General features: G+C 38.2%; 2 protein-coding genes across 4 annotated transcripts; one reads left to right on the top strand and one right to left on the bottom strand.

Moving 5' to 3' along the window:
• Nucleotides 1-29: 29 nt before the first annotated feature.
• On the top strand, nt 30-6,687 carry LOC133596518 (collagen triple helix repeat-containing protein 1-like). Of its 3 annotated transcripts, XR_009814623.2 has the most exons (5): nt 30-288; nt 1,816-2,034; nt 3,642-3,858; nt 5,898-6,115; nt 6,586-6,687. XR_009814623.2 is itself a non-coding variant. In XM_061949378.2 (4 exons), exons 1-4 carry the CDS (start codon nt 172-174, stop codon nt 6,038-6,040), a joined length of 654 nt encoding a protein of 217 aa, XP_061805362.1. In that variant the 5' UTR covers nt 30-171; the 3' UTR covers nt 6,041-6,687. The 3 variants fall into 3 exon arrangements, 2 of the variants coding, with proteins under 2 accessions (XP_061805362.1, XP_061805352.1); XM_061949378.2 differs by having other exon boundaries at nt 30-246; nt 5,898-6,687; XM_061949368.2 differs by having other exon boundaries at nt 5,898-6,687.
• Nucleotides 6,688-8,296: 1,609 nt separating this feature from the next.
• slc25a32b (solute carrier family 25 member 32b) lies at nt 8,297-16,170 on the bottom strand. Its single transcript, XM_061944736.2, has 7 exons — nt 15,782-16,170; nt 12,885-13,035; nt 12,729-12,814; nt 10,830-10,984; nt 9,356-9,469; nt 8,813-8,958; nt 8,297-8,734 (listed from the first exon to the last, which is right to left on the bottom strand). Exons 1-7 carry the CDS (start codon nt 15,939-15,941, stop codon nt 8,611-8,613), a joined length of 936 nt encoding a protein of 311 aa, XP_061800720.2. The 5' UTR covers nt 15,942-16,170; the 3' UTR covers nt 8,297-8,610.
• Between the last annotated feature and the right edge of the window lie 581 nt (nt 16,171-16,751).

The following is a 16,751-nucleotide window of genomic DNA, read 5'->3' as shown; positions in this document are numbered from 1 at the left end:
TCAAATCTTAGCGTTTCTCACCATGTTGTTCTTCCAGGCCTTCTGTGCACTTTAGGTGAACCCCCACCCCTTCCTGCTGGTCCTGCCCTCCTGTAGACTGAGAGGGTGTGATGATGTTGGAGGCAGACAAACTCTGCATAAGTTCCCAGGACGAGCGCACAGCTGCACCGTATGATGTCTCCTCTTTCTCCGCGCCTGCTGCTGCTACTCGTCTGCCTGCTTTTACCTGTGTATGGAGTGGAAAAGGTGAGAAGTAGAGGATACCGAAAGGATCCTGATGCTGATCAGGTAAGACAGAATGCAAATAAACCAGGTGCCTTAATGATAGATCAAGTCTTTATTTGCCTAACTTTTGTCTTTTTTTATAAAAAGTAAACCACGGTTTTTTAAATATGCTTAAGATGATGTCATTGTGTCAACAACCCTTTTAATATTCCAGGTTTTATTTTGGTCAAACATTGAAAAATATTTTAATAGTCTAATATCCACTTTTTTAATGAACTTTTATCATTCTGGTTGAGTCCTTATGAGAAAGATTTAGTGGGTGGTCACTGGTGGAACAGAGTTCACATTCTCTCAGTACTCTCTTAAATGAAAGTGAAACTGTTTATTTATGCAGAAGGACCCCCGCTGCCCCAAGACCTCCCTTAAAGTCCCATTAGAATTAGTCACAGCCCACTTTTTGTAACGCTCATTTGCTCTTATAACTTTCCAAAGACATTTAGTCAGGACTGAGCTGCATTTTTCTTACCACATTGGACGAATAGGACAAACAGCATGTTATTCCATAATGTAATCTTGTGGTGTTGGAAACCCTAACCTCCTCATTTACCAACAAAAAATGGTCATCAGAAAACCCCCCCTTTTTTAATGAATCATCCTGAAAAGCCAAGCATTATATTCATTCTGGAAAGCTGCAGTCCTTCCTTCAGTGTTGACTAAAGCATAAAATACATACATGCTACAGTAATGGGCTGTGTGTAAGGCATATTCAGTATAATTAATGCGAGCAGCACAGCGTTGGACTTTCACATGGACGGAAGCTGGTATAAAAGTCTGCAGTGTGGACTAGCAGACAGTGCATCCATTCATCAGAAAAATACAACTCTGAGACCTTTCCTTCATTTTGCTGGGAATCAAACATTTACTTGAATATTTTACATAGCTTATTTCAGGTATATGTTTCAGCGAATGCAAAGTTTTCAGTTTTATCCCAGTTTTTGTCAGAGCTGACATCACAGCTCCTGGTTGAGCCAGATGATGTCTAAAACAGACCGTGAGCCATCTGTTTCAACTGACATTGGAACACCGCAATTCCTTGACATGAAGGCAGTTTTCCAGATTTTTATCTCCTGAAGTACAGTTTTAGACTTCACCCGTGGGATTCAAGCTAAGAAATGAGATGAAATGCTCTTTGTTCTCATCCTCAATGTCTTGTGGTTATGTGGTCTGTTCCACATGTGGCCACATTAATAGCCTTTTGGCATTGGGGTATCAGCATGCAAATCGGGGTGCGTCTTTATGGGAGGAAATAATGCACCACCTTGTCCACCTTAGCAGGATTTATGTACAGATCAAATGGTAAAAATATGCACAGTCTGCAATGGTGTGGAAAAAGGGAACTCATGCAAAGTCATGCAGGACTTTAATTGTGTCTGTAATTTAATAAGTCAGGAATTTTTGAAAAACTCAGGGCCATGACTCAGGCAGTCATCAGAATCATCAGTGTGCGTGTTTCTTTATAAGACTTTCCAAACTGCTTAATTATTACAAAATGTTAGCTTCAGGAAGTCTCAACTCTGTCTTTCCCTGCAGTATGGCAGCTGCATGCAGGGTCCAGCAGGAACCCCTGGACGAGACGGTAACCCAGGCGGCAACGGCATCCCGGGTACACCGGGCATCCCTGGGCGCGACGGACTCAAAGGCGAGAAGGGCGAATGCATTAGCGAAATATTCGAGCAACCCTGGAAGCCCAACTACAAGCAGTGTGCCTGGAACTCCTTAAATTATGGGATTGACCTGGGAAAAATAGCTGTAAGTATCTTTGCATTGTTCCATGGACAGATAAATGGAGCTCCTGGGGAAACAAGTCTATTCATAAAAGTTGGACATATGTCTTTGCTGAATTAGGTGATGGAAGATTCTGTCTGACAAAAAAGCATTCATAAATTGTATTCCAGACATGACTGAAAATTGTTAGACTTACCATCCAAAACATTTCACATTTTAATGTTTGGCATTACAAGATTCCTTGGCTTAATATCTAATGTAGCTCAAAAAGTTTCATTGTGTCATCTTGTTGGTTATACATTTCAGTTTCTTGTAGTCAGATGAGGTTTTGGTATAATAGAAGCAATATTTTACCTGGTAATGTTTCAACTGCCGTCTGCAGTCTTCTTCAGAAGGGTCACCTGACCACTGTGACGTGTTGAAAAACCACAAATTAAATACAGCTGTTAAACCTCTCACGAAAACAAGACAGTTGCTCGTATATCCAAAGGACAAAATAGAACAGGAGAAAAAATGCAATGTAATTTAGGAAATCCCATGCAAATCATGCAGAAAAACATATTGGAAAAACAGGCAGGACATCAGAAAGAATGTGGAAAAAAATAGAAGATTCACAAGAGGCCTAAAACAAAAATCTATCTAGGAAATATTGTAATCAGCCATATTACATTATTGCAAAATAAAAAAAACACATAATGGACTAGGGCAATGCTAAAATCATTGGGACAAAAACTAACAAATACAAACCATAAATAAAAGGAGTCATAGCGCCCGGAATTTCACTAATTCTTAAAAAAAATGTAGCCCGTGAAAATGAATCTGGCAGTCATTTCCGTAATATCAATTAGTTTTTTAGTAAACAGTAAATAAATAACTACTTGGAATGCCCCTTTCCATTGCCAGACTCGATATGCTGCCCCCTTGGTGTGATGTCATGTACAGAACTGGAGTCAATTTACTTGCATATACAGTGTGGATAAAGGCATATAAAACTATTATTTTCATAATTTAATTGCATCTTTTACATGATATGGTAAACATTATGAGCAAAAAAAGAAATATAAAATAATCACCATTTTTGGACTTTATTCCTCTTCCTTAGACACCATAGCCTGTGTTTCCTCAAGCTCTTTAATCATTTACTCAAGCATCTTGAGGAAAAAATCAGTAGAAAAAGACGCAAATTAGAACATTAGCAGTTTACCTAATGTTCCTAGGTAAACTAATGTTCCTCTCGTTTTTTAGCACCGGGTATGCTTATCTTTCTATGTTTGTCGCAGGTTCTGACTCAGTCTTTCTTCCCTCGAGGGTGTTCCCCTAGTCACTATTATGTGTTAAATCATACTAAAACCTGAGGTGAAAACTTGCGCCTAATCATACTAAAACTGGGGCGTACGAAAACTGAGGCACCACTGTACACTCCCTTTTTTGGAATATGCTTAATTTAGGATATAGAGTAATCAGTCAGCAGTCCATTTAACTCAAACAGTTCCAGGATATTACAGATTATTTGAATGAAACTTATGTTACTATCGTCCAATTCAAAAGCCATAAACCCCGAGAACAGTACAATTGTTTCAAACTGCACCTGAAGTGACATCAAATGTGACCTGTGCTGTGTTGTGTGGCAGGACTGTACGTTCACCAAGTTGCGCACAGACAGCGCCCTCAGAGTCCTCTTTAGTGGCTCCCTCAGACTCAAGTGCAAGAACGCATGCTGCCAGAGGTGGTACTTCACCTTCAATGGAGCCGAGTGCATGGCACCTCTGCCAATAGAATCCATCATCTACTTGGACCAAGGCAGTCCAGAGCTCAACTCCACCATCAACATCCACCGGACATCTTCAGGTATGATAGGTTTTGTTAGGATCTAGTATTTGTAAAATATTGCATGTAAACCCTGTGTCAATTGAGGACTTGAATGATACTATAGACAGAAATCCCAACTCAATGTTCCTCGCTGATGTGACAGAAGAGGAAATAATTAAAACTGTGAATACATGTAAATCCAAGGCCTCAATTGATTGCAACGGAATTGATATGGAAATGATAAAAAAAAGTTATCAAAGAGATTAATTTACATCAGCAACTTATACTTTCAAATAGGTACATTCCCAAACAAAATGAAAATAGCAAAAGTTGCACCAATTTACAAGACTGGAGACAAACACCAGTTTACAAACTATTGATTTATTGATTTTTCTTCATTCCAAAATGTTCTAAAATCATTGAAAATGTATTTAGCAATAGTTTGGACTGAATTATAAAAAAAAAAAGTGGAACGCTTGCAGAAAACTAATACGGATACAGAGCTAACATCTCTACATCGATGGCATGAATCGAAATAACAAAATCTATTACCAATTCATTAGATGGTAAACCGTGTGCAGCTAACATAATTACACTATCTTAATTAACAAATAAGAACGGTATGGGCTTGAACTGGACAAGAAGCTACTTAACTAACAGGAAGCAATACGTGAAGCTAGGCACGAACACACCTCTACAGCGTTAAATATATATTGCGGTCTACCACAGGGATTTATACCGGGACCAAAATCTATTTATAAACAACATTTGTAAAGTCAGAAATGACCTAAAGTTAGTCCTATTTAGCAGACGACACGACTTGTATTTTGTTTGTAGAACCAATCAATCAACTGTGTGCTTAGCTAGTTGAACTAAACATCAACATCCTAGCTTTGTCTTATAGGTGCCAAAGCAAGTTATTGTAATACATAGTAATGTACAGTACAGGCCAAAAGTCTGGACACACCTTCTCATTCAAGGCGTTTCCTTTATTTTCATGACTATTTACATTGTAGATTGTCACTGAAGGCATCACAACTATGAATGAACACATGTGGAGTTATGTACTTAACAAAAAAAGGTGAAATAACTGAAAACATGTTTTATATTCTAGTTCCTTCAAAATAGCCACCCTTTGCTCTGATTACTTTTTTGCACACTCTTGGCATTCTCTCGATGAGCTTCAAGAGGTAGTCACCTGAAATGGTTTTCACTTCACAGGTGTGCTTGAAGCTCATGTAGAGAATACCAAGAGTGTGCAAAGCAGTAATCAGAGCAAAGGGTGGCTATTTTGAAGAAACTAGAATTTAAAACATGTTTTCAGTTATTTCACCTTTTTTTGTTAAGTACATAACTCCACATGTGTTCATTCATAGCTTTGATGCCTTCAGTGACAATCTACAATGTAAATAGTCATGAAAATAAAGAAAACACATTGAATGAGAAGGTGTGTCCATACTTTTGGCCTGTGCTGTATTTTTATTAATAATGAATTAATTGTATTTATAGACTATGCCGGGAGCCAATGGAAAAACAAGCTGTGGGCCAAAAACGGCACCCTGGATGAACTTTGTAACTTGTGGACTAGGATGCCTGTGAATATTCTCATTCATCCAGGTCATTGTAGTTATCAAGCACAACTGCACTTCAGACTGTCTAAGAAGACGTTTAACCCCTCATCAAAGCAGGCTTCATCAGTTCATGCTCAGACTTATTAGGTAGTCTGAGGGCCTGGTGCAGGAATCTGATATTGAAAAACAGCTGGAAAGGGGATGATGGCCTCATGTCGGCTTCTTATATGACTTTTCCCTTGCCAGGGTTGTGATTTCCAATGCGTTATTATGGAATATGAATGCCAGTTGCAGTAGTTTCAAACTGTAACTTAGGGAGAAAAACAATATGAAGAATCAAAATCCGTAATCATTGTTCTGCCTGTTTAAAGTTTTTTTATCGCGTGGGAATCAAACGTTGGGGGAAGTCACATTACAATATTCCAGTTTCGCGGCTATGTATTTTAAGTGTTCTTCACAATTTATGTGCAGTCATGTCTTTGCCCCTGTTCTTTTTGTCTGATTCAGTGGAAGGGCTGTGTGAGGGTGTGAAAGCAGGGTTGGTGGACGTGGCCGTATGGGTGGGGACCTGCGCTGACTATCCACGCGGCGATGCATCCACAGGGTGGAACTCCGTTTCCAGGGTTATCATCGAAGAGCTTCCCAAGTGAGAACGGTTACATAAGAGGAACGGGACCAGCCCTGCTAGTATAACCATATGTTATCTGGCTTTCTGAAATAAGCAGGTACGGCTTGCTGATTGTAACTTGAATGTTTTTAATTGACGCTCCTTTTCCCAGGAAAACAAAACAAACATTGGTACTGTAACTTTCCTGCTCACGGGTGCTATCGGCAGTCATTGCCAATATGTAAACTTTTTATATGCATTACTCTTTTCAATAGTGATCTTTTAGTAAAAAAACAATAATGATAAAACATCCATGTTAGCTCATCTGCATTTAGTCTAACTGTATTTGCATACTAAGTGTGTACTTTTTTATCTGTGCTATCAGGTTTTCAAATATGCTCTTTGTACGGGTATGTTAAGTGAATAGTGTTTACACTAAAAAAAAATGTGTTATTCAGTTACAGTACTTTCCTACTCCTGATTTCCCTGGGAAACTCCCGTTTTAATACTTAACCCTATTTTTCTCGTGTTCTGACTTTCATTTTTTTTTTTTTTTTTTTTTAACAAATCTGCTACTGCCTGCATCAGCTCAGCTTCCTGTCTGCTCGGCAAGACCCTGGCCACATCAGCGTAACATATCTTGTAGCTGGTACGTCAGGCATTTCAAATAAAAGCACGCCTGTAAAATAACACGGTTGCACAACATTTGGGTCTTTCTTTTCCTGTGGGGGGAAAAAAACTGAATTGTTCTTATTTTTCGGAAAAGTTGCTTTATTTCAAAATGCAAATATCTTTAGGTATGAGTTGGGTATCCAGTATTTATGGGTTAAGAACACCTCAGTGAGTGTATGCCACACTCATTAGCTGTATTGACGCTGCACTGCATATTTATATATTTTAAAATGTGCAGTGTTGCTGTTTTTGTAATAATGGTAGTCTGCCATCTACTGGATTAAAATAGTCACTACATTTGACCTGCAAAATACATTAATTGCAGATATTTTTTTTTAAATAGCCCTACAAAACTGCAAAACTCAGCCTGGTTAGCCAAATAGTAAACAGAAAAAGATGAACACGATGATCTCTTCCGACTTCATTTAGTATGAGCTGTTAATATGAGACGAAAAAGTGCTTCCTGATTGACAGTTTGGCGCTTCACAGTGAAATGACAAAGCAGTTTTATTGGTCACTTGATTTTTTTTTCTAAATGTGACACATCAAGGCTTTGAGGGACACCTTTCTTGTCATAATGTATTGATGCTGTGGCACCATTTGACCCATCACTGGGGACAGCGTGGCTCGGTTGGGAGAGCGGCCGTGCCAGCAACCTCAGGGTTCCTGGTTCGATCCCCGGCTTTCACCACCCGAGTCGCTTTGTGTTCTTGGGCAAGACACTTCACCCTTGCTCCTGATGGGTCGTGGTTAAGGCCTCCCGCCATCAGCGTGTGAATGGGTGAATGTGAAAATAGTGTAGAAAAGCGCTATACAAGTATACCCCATCACCCCACAAAAAGCACATTGATTGACATATAGCTAAAATCCGTTTTTACCAAGAAATGCATTTTGCAACAATGTTTCTTTGAACAAGAGTAGAAATACAATTTTTGATAAGCTACAATTATGCTCCGTGCGTTATACTGTATTTTTAATAGGTATATTCTGACTGGAAATGACAAATTGTGTGGTGGTGATGTATTAATTAAAAACAAACATTTTCATATTTAATTGTATATAATATATACATCCATCCATTTTCTACCGGTCGCGGGGGGTGCTGGAGCCTATCCCAGCTGCACTCGACACATATATATATATATAGAAAAAATTGTTGGATTACACCACCACTTAGGCACGAGCAACTGCACAGTCATTGAACATGCTTGTTGTGAGGTTTCAATCATTTTGCATTTGCAGAATTTTCTCAAAATGTAAAAAAAAAAAAAATGTATTCATACTCCAAATTATTTGTAAATGTATTTTCTTAATTTTATTGTGCAAAATACTTCAGGTAAAACTGCCATGGATATTTTATCCTTGAAACTAACACTCCAAACTGTCATTTCTACAGAGGAACACCATTGCAAAAAGTGGAAACTTAAGCAAGATTAATTTTTTTTTTTTTTAAATGAAGTTAAAAGGGATTTTTACTAAAAGTATTTTTTGCCTTTTTATGCAAAACCCAAACTTTTGTTTCAATAATATTGAACAAATGGGTCAGTATGACCATTTTAAATGTCTAAACTAATATCGGGTTGTTGTTTTTTTTCTGGAATAATACACCAAACGCCAACTTAACTATGAATGTTTTAATTTATGAAAGTTCTTTAAGTGACATGTACACACAATTGTATAAACATGAATTTCATAGCAGCATTACATCCTTACAGGTGTAGTGCAAACATGCAGGTCTATTCTCCTTGAAACTTGAGGTTCATATTCCAGGCTGTGACGCGATGAAATCAGTCTGTTCGCCACCTGTTCCTTTTATGTTGGTGTGTTTTGATATCGGCGTCCTTTGCCTTGAGTGTTAATGAAATCAGTCTGTTCGCCACCTGTTCTTTTTATGTTGGTGTGTTTTGATATCGGCGTCCTTTGCCTTGAGTGTTAACATTGCTACCTCGGGTCCAGAAGTAAGCGAGAGACATTTTCATAAACTACAAATGTGATGCAGCTTGCAGGAGTGACTCTGATAAGGTTGGGGATGATGCCTTTGTAGAACCCGATGGCGCCTTCATTCCTGTGGACAAGGGAGAACAGTGACTATTGCACAACCCTGTTTAAATGTGCAAAGCATCACGAGTGAATAGCTTCATACCTCCATGTCCGCCTGATGACATCCACCATACCGTTGTACGTATTGTGCTGGTCTTGCAGTCGAGCTCGCACCACCTGATATGGATACGTCATAGTCACGGCAAATATTTTGGAAAGTGCCGCCGTCGTGATGTTTTCCAATGTGTTCTGTTCAAAAATGAAGCAATCAATTTGGTGAGGAAAAAATAGCTGAGTCATAAAACAAAGTATCAAACTTGCTCTAACTGTGATGCAGATGGAAAGTTATGTACAGTAAGGAAGTGATTCATATGGCCCCATTTCTGGGTGGCTCTCACGTGAGAGGAGTGAGGGGTTAATCATTTTGAAATGCAGTCTGCTGAAAATGATGGAAAGCGCCACTGGTGGTCAAAGCTGGAATTGCCACAAAACACATTTTAAAATATTTAACACTTTACTGCCAGCTGAAGTGGATAGTGCACCACCCCATTGGACATGATTCACTGCGAAGAATGGGGACATATGAAATCCCTCCATACTGTAAATCCACCTATTAGTGACGATCTTGTGGAGTGAAAAGACTCACCAGCTTTGCATCCGAAGGAACCGTCTTGTATCGTTTGTAGCGTCTTTTGAGCTGCTCATAGGCCATGAACTGCAGCGCTCCATGGGAGGTTCCAAAGAGCCCGGGAACATAACCCTTAGACAGGAATATGCCTCGTAAGTCATTCCTGGAGGGTACTTAAACTGCATCACCCCGACAGAAACACCATTTATATTCTGCTTTAACGTTTTGATGCACTGTTCATTTAACAAATACACTTATGAGTGCCCCAACTTAAGAGTGTTTCGAGATAAGAGCTGTCGCTCTGCTAATTGTTATGCTTTAAGTTGCATGCAAAAATTTGAGTTACAAGCATCCCCGCCATTACTTGGCAAAGCAAATGTCGCAGTGAACCCTGTAAGATCCGCCCAAAACAGAGATATAAAGAGCTATTTTGGTGGCAAAATGAGTAAAGAAATGCAATTTTACTTTGAAGTTTGATTAAAAATATGGCAAAAAAAAATTCAGAATAGTGGAAAAAAAAGATTCTTCCGGCTGGCCATAGCTTTGACCAGTGTTTTTCAACCACTGTGCCGCAGCACACTAGTGTGCCGTGAAATACAGTCTGGTGTGCCGTGGGAGATTATCTAATTTCACCAGGCTATTAGGGTTAAAAAATATTTTTTGCAAACCAGTAATTATAGTCTGCAAATGATGTGTTGTTGTTGAGTGTCGGTGATGTCTAGAGCTCAGCAGAGTAACCGTGTAATACTCTTCCATATCAGTAGGTGGCAGCCGGTAGCTAATTGCTTTGTAGATGTCGAAAACAGAGGGAGGCAGTGTGCAGGTAAAAAGGTGTCTAATGCTTAAATTAAAAATAAACAAAAAGGTGAGTACTCCTAAGAAAAGGCATTGAAGCTTAGGGAAGGCTATGCAGAACAAAACTAAAACTGAACTGGCTACAAAGTAAACAAAAACAGAATGCTGGACGACAGCAAAGACTTACTGTGGAGCAAAGACGGCGTCCACAATGTACATCCCAACATGACATGACAATCAACAATGTCCCCACAAAGAAGGATAAAAACAACTGAAATATTCTTGATTGCTAAAACAAAGTAGATGCGGGAAATATCGCTCAAAGGAAGACATGAAACTGCTACAGGAAAATACCAAAAAAAAGAGAAAAAGCCACCAAAATAGGAGCGCAAGACAAGAAGTAAAACACTACACACAGGAAAACAGCAAACAACTCAAAATAAGTCAGGGCGTGATGTGACAGTACACCTACTTTGAGACAAGAGCTATATTGATGCATGCTTGGTTATGCTTTGAAGTCATATCCAACAATTGCAACGACTTTTTACTGTCAACCGAGTTTCGTTTTTTAATGATTTCTGCTGGTGGTGTGCCTCCGCATTTTTTCAACGCAAAAAATGTGCCTTGGCTCAAAAAAGGTTGACAAACACTGGCTTAGACACCCCTGCACTACATTATAATAGAATTACACACTGACCTTGTAGAGGCCTGACACCCCTTCCGTACGGTAGATCTTGACCAATGCATCAAGCATCCCCTTATACTGTTTCCTAGTTGGGTCAGAACTGTATTGCAGCACAAGCCTGGTCTTGGTCACCCAGATAGGGTTGGTTAAGGTGAGTGTCAGGATCCCTGCAGGTGTATATACATATATTAATCATTGATTGACAAAGACCAAACATACCGTTGCGGACAGTGGGTCTGTATACATCATGGTCATGAGTTTTATGTGTTTTTTACATGCACTCGGTTTCCCACAAACTGCAATTTATGTAGACTTAGACAAACTTTAATGATCCACTAGGGAAATTGTTCAACACAGTAGCTCAGTTACAATGATGGAAAGGACAATGCAGGTATAAATAGACTAATGTAGCGATAAAAAAATCCAACATATATACGAATATATACATATGTGTACAGAATAATATATATACAGATATATTGTATTATGTCTATAACATATATACAATATATACCAATGACCATGTACAATATTACAGTATATGTGACAGCAGCAGCATAAAATAGAGAGTAGATCCAGCAGGAAATAGAAAATAGACATTATGAACAAAGAGAAGTACCGTAGCTAACATGTCAGGTAATAGGCAGATGTCATCTATTGCTGTATGGCGAGTGACATATATTTGTGGTATTGTGTGTAATTTGCATAACTGGCCATGACTTATGTGCATGAGGACAATGCGGGGAGACAAAAGTGAGCAAAAACTGTGAAAAGTAAAACGATATATAGTACATATTCACTTTGTTTATGTCACATGTGCCATCACACTGCAGCAGTCATTATGTCTTGTGTGTTACATTTTAACTTTTAATGGACTTGAATGTCTTACATTTTGGGACTTTTTTTTCCCCCAGGGTGGAATGATAATACAATATACATCTCCAATGGATTTTAAAAACAACTGAGTGCACGAGTGACAATTTCAAACTTAATTTGCATTTTATCTTATTATTTACACATGTTCACAATTATATGATGCTATTTTACTAATATAAATAAATGTGCAACTGATTTTTTTGTTCTAAATAATTCCACTCTGGAAAAATAACACTTAAAATAAATATTTAATATGACAGACAAAAGAAGAGGATGCTTTCCTTTAGTATAAGTCAGTGCTTCTCACTTATTTTCTATTACGACCCCCTGGAAGAAGAAAACATTTTGAACCCCACTCTCTGCCATGACTATAAATATTTGTAGTATTATTTGTTTATAAAAAAATGTATTAGTACACCCCTGCAAAACATTGTCATATTTTCAGCATTATATATAATAAGAAATATATACCGGTAGTAGACCAACTTACAAAAAAGAGTAAAAATTATTAACAATGTTTTTTCATCTAACAGAAAATATTTGACTGAAATTTAAAAAAAATACTAAACATTTTTGGACCAGCTGGAACTATTAAGATACTAAAAAATAAAATTATAGAACTCAATAAATAGTACATTCAGATTGATCAGTAACATTCACTTTAACTTCCATCCATTTTCTACCGCTTGTCCCGTTCGGGGTCGTGGGGGGGGGGGGTGCTGGAGCCTAACTTACTAAACAAAAAATAAAAAAAAATTTTTATTTTTTTATTTATTTATTAAAATGAAGTATGTGGCGATAAGAGCGTGTTTTGTAGTGCACAACTTTTCAAAGCAGGGTTTGAAGCATGATACTGATAAAGCATGTGCACTAATCCCCCCCCCCCCATGGGACTGGTCTAAATTATGTGCAAAGCTTAACTTTACTTGCCCAGCAGGAAGTCAAGTCACATGCAGAGCAACAATGTCAGTACAGAACTCAATTATCTGATTACCGTAGAGCTGAGAATAAGAGTGTCAACCGTTCCAAACTCACCTGCTTCAGCTGCAGACACCAGGTGTTGTGTGGCGCTCAGTTCTGTCTGATTGCCGTCTTTTACGTACGCTTTGATTGCTTCATAGCTGTGGAAGAGACGATGCATCACGGATCACAAGTGGAGGAGTAAAAATATCAATCAAAAAGGTTGCTTACAAGAAAAAGTAGAGGCCCCAAGATGCTCCGGCACCCCACACATTGGGGGTTACTCCTTGGTAGAGTCCCCTCAGTCCTTCCTGCTGCCACACACTCTTCATACAGTGCATTATGCCATTATACTTGGGCCTCAATTCCAAACCATCACTCACTGCAGCAAAAAGAGAGCCATCACCATGAATGACATTTTAGGCCGGGGGTCAGCAACCCGGCCAAGGAGCATTTTTTTTTTAAAAAAGGATTGAAAATGGAAAAAGATGGGGGGGATTTTTTTTTTTTTGATTTAGTATGTTTTTTTGTTTGAGGACAAACATGACACAAAACTTCCCAATTGTTAGAAAGCAGATTGTTTAAAAATGTTTGTGTGTATGCTTCACTGATGAGAGTATTTGGTGAACATCGTTTTAACCTACTAATTTCGGCCGTTCTTGAACTCACCATAGTGTGGACTGTGACGCAACAGTTTGTTTACATGTAAAATCTTCCACTCCTTTGTCTCATTTTGTCCACCAAAGGTTTTATGCTGTACGTGAATGCACAAAGGTGCGCTTTGTTGATGTTATTGACTTGTTGGAGGGCTAATCAGGCATATTTGGTCACTGCATGACTAAGCTAATGAATGCTAACATGCTATTTAGGCTAGCTGTATGTACATATTGCATCATCATGCCTCATTTGTAGCTATATTTGAGCTCATTTAATATCCTTTACTTTTATCCTCTTTGTAAATAATTAAGTTGTGCATGTGTCATGACACATTATCTGTATGTAATATTGGCTGCATTGTTTGTGTGCCATGTTGTTCCAGACCACAGCAAATATTACCTAGCTTGCCAAAGATTGTAATAAATCTATTAAAAGAAGACTTTAGCCTACTGTTTAACATGTTTACTATAAGTATTTGGTGAACATCATTTTGTCCGACTAATTTTGGCAGTTCTTGAACTCACCATAGTGTGGACTGTGACGCAACAGTTTGTTTACATGTAAAATCTTCCACTCCTTCTTTGTCTCATTTTGTCCACCAACAGTTTTATGCTGTACGTGAATGCTCAAATGTGCGCTTTGTTGATGTTATTCACTTGTTGGGAGTGCTAATCAGGCATATTTGGTCAGTGCATGACTGCAAGCTAATCAATGCTATCATGCTATTTAGGCTAGCTGTATGTACATATTGCATCATCATGCCTCATTTGTAGCTATATTTGAGCTCATTTAATATCCTTCACTTTTATCCTCTTTGTATATAATTTAGTTGTGCATGTGTCATGACACATTATCTGTATGTAATGTTGGCTGCATTGTTTGTGTGCCATGTTGTTCCAGACCACAGCAAACATTACCTAGCTTGCCAAAGATTGTAATAAATATATTAAAAGAAGACTTTAGCCTACTGTTTAACATGTTTACTATAAGTGTTTGGTGAACATCATTTTGTCCGACAAATTTTGGCAGTTCTTGAACTCACCATAGTGTGGACTGTGACGCAACAGTGTGTTTACATGTAAAATCTTCCACTCCTTTGTCTCATTTTGTCCACCAAAGGTTTTATGCTGTACATGAATGCACAAAGGTGCGCTTTGTTGATGTTATTGACTTGTTGGAGGGCTAATCCGACATATTTGGTCACTGCATGACTAAGCTAATGAATGCTAACATGCTATTTAGGCTAGCTGTATGTACATATTGCATCATCATGCCTCATTTGTAGCTATATTTGAGCTCATTTAATATCCTTTACTTTTGTCCTCTTTGTATATAATTTAGTTGTGCATGTGTCATGACACATCATCTGTATGTAATATTGGCTGCATTGCTTGTGTGCCATGTTGTTCCAGACCACAGCAAACATTACCTAGCTTGCCAAAGATTGTAATAAATCTATTAAAAGAAGACTTTAGCCTACTGTTTAACATGTTTACTATAAGTATTTGGTGAACATCATTTTGTCCGACTAATTTTGGCGGTTCTTGAACTCACCATAGTGTGGACTGTGACGCAACAGTTTGTTTACATGTAAAATCTTCCACTCCTTTGTCTCATTTTGTCCACCAAAGGTTTTAAGCTGTACGTGAATGCACAAAGGTGCGCTTTGTTGATGTTATTCACTTGTTGGGAGTGCTAATCAGGCATATTTGGTCAGTGCATGACTGCAAGCCAATCAATGCTATCATGCTATTTAGGCTAGCTGTATGTACATATTGCCTCATTTGTAGCTATATTTGAGCTAATTTAATATCCTTTACTTTTATCCTCTTTGTATATAATTTAGTTTTGCATGTCTCATGACACATTTTAGATATTTGTGTGTCATGTTGTTCCAGACCACAGCAAACATTACCTAGCTTGCCAAAGAGTGTAATAAATATATTAAAAGAAGACAACCTGCCGTTTCCTTTAACTTGAACACACATATCTATTAAAAGCATTTCCAGGAATTAGCTCACCTTCTGAGTAGCCTCTGATGTACTAATGGTTTCTAATGATGTAAAAATGTGTAAAATAAATATTAAATTTCAACAATCCTGTCAACATAGATTTGCTTCAGCCTGCGACACATAGTCATTTTGATAGTAGGCTATTATAGCTAGTATAGACACTTACTTCTTGTGTTGCCTTCATTATAACACTTATATACGTTTTTTTAATTTTTTGCGGCTCCAGACAGATTTGTTTTTTGTATTTTTGGTCCAATATGGCTCTTTCAACGTTTTGGGTTGCCGACCCCTGCACTAGGCCAATGCACTGTGATGAGTGAACACTGTTATGTGTCTTGATTTAATGGAATTCTGCACATATTTTCAAAGCAGTTAATGCATTAAATGACTATAGTAAACACAACCAAGTACACTATAATATGCATTATATTGACGTGCATATGCAGTGTAGTGGCTCACCTGCAAACCTGATTTTGACCAAATCGAGAGGGTGAACCACCAGGGTCGACAAAACTCCTCCGGTGAGACCAGCAATCAGGTTTTCTACCTTCATTTGCCTGAAAACCTGCTTGATATGTCCGGGGAATGACTTGCCATCATGACCAGCGTTCATGTTCATGTTTATGGCCGTTAGCCTCTTAGCGGTTTGCTACACTGAATTATAAATCGTCATTAGATTTGCTGGGCATTGTTGCAGTAAAATGTTGCCAAGTGAGTGCGTGAATATAGCACCGTGTAACAATAAACAGCCCGTTCTTTGTAATTACCTCATTTTAAACGCATGTTAGCTTTGCGACCCACGTTGTTGACAAGCGGTAGTAGGAAGTGTCAAACTAGTGTCAACCGTAGACATCTTATAAATAGACGCAGCATTGGCTGCTGTGACGCGAGAAATTCGGCCGCCATCTTGAAGTAGTGATGAGGAGCCGGCGAGCAGCCTAAACTGACAGTTGACAGGTAGAAAACAAAGATGCCGGGCTGGTGTTCAGCGTTTTCCTGCTCAAATGAGCGGACTGTTGAAAATCGGAATCGGGGGATTACTTTTCACAAGTAAGATTTAACATTAACGTACTGTTGCTTGTATTTTGTGAAAATAATATTACCACAGAGTTGAGAAGGAGCAAAGATCTTCAATAGTATTGAAATCGTAACCGCTCGCAAACGCTTTTATCCAAAGCGACATACATAAAAAAATACATATAAAACAATCACTGTAAAAATTATTATTAGAGATGTCCGATAATGCTTTAAAATGTACTATCGGAAATTATCAGTATCATTTTTTTTTTTATTATCGGTATCTGTTTTTTTATTTTTTATTTTTTTTATAAAATCAACATAAAAAACACAAGATACACTTACCCCAAAAAACTCCCTCCCTCATTCGCATTCATTCACACAAAAGGGTTGTTTCTTTCTGTTATTAATA

The sequence above is a fragment of the Nerophis lumbriciformis genome, linkage group LG04 (assembly GCF_033978685.3).
Source record: "Nerophis lumbriciformis linkage group LG04, RoL_Nlum_v2.1, whole genome shotgun sequence".
NCBI classification, from domain to species: Eukaryota; Metazoa; Chordata; class Actinopteri; order Syngnathiformes; family Syngnathidae; genus Nerophis; species Nerophis lumbriciformis.
The sequence above is the reverse complement of the archived record's forward strand: the minus strand, read 5'-3'. Positions and strand labels throughout refer to the sequence as shown.

What these genes read in the sequence shown, in the direction of transcription:
- slc25a32b (XM_061944736.2), bottom strand. Translation starts at nt 15,941, where the DNA reads ATGAACATGAACGCTGGTCATGATGGCAAGTCATTCCCCGGACATATC. An exon ending in GGGTGTCAGGCCTCTACAAG is followed by an intron (nt 9,470 to 10,829) that starts GTCAGTGTGTAA and finishes TTCCTGTCTAAG; the next exon opens with GGTTATGTTCCCGGGCTCTT. An exon ending in GTCATCAGGCGGACATGGAG is followed by an intron (nt 8,735 to 8,812) that starts GTATGAAGCTAT and finishes CCTTGTCCACAG; the next exon opens with GAATGAAGGCGCCATCGGGT.
- LOC133596518 (XM_061949368.2), top strand. Translation starts at nt 172, where the DNA reads ATGATGTCTCCTCTTTCTCCGCGCCTGCTGCTGCTACTCGTCTGCCTG. An exon ending in AGGATCCTGATGCTGATCAG is followed by an intron (nt 289 to 1,815) that starts GTAAGACAGAAT and finishes CTTTCCCTGCAG; the next exon opens with TATGGCAGCTGCATGCAGGG. An exon ending in TTGACCTGGGAAAAATAGCT is followed by an intron (nt 2,035 to 3,641) that starts GTAAGTATCTTT and finishes GTTGTGTGGCAG; the next exon opens with GACTGTACGTTCACCAAGTT.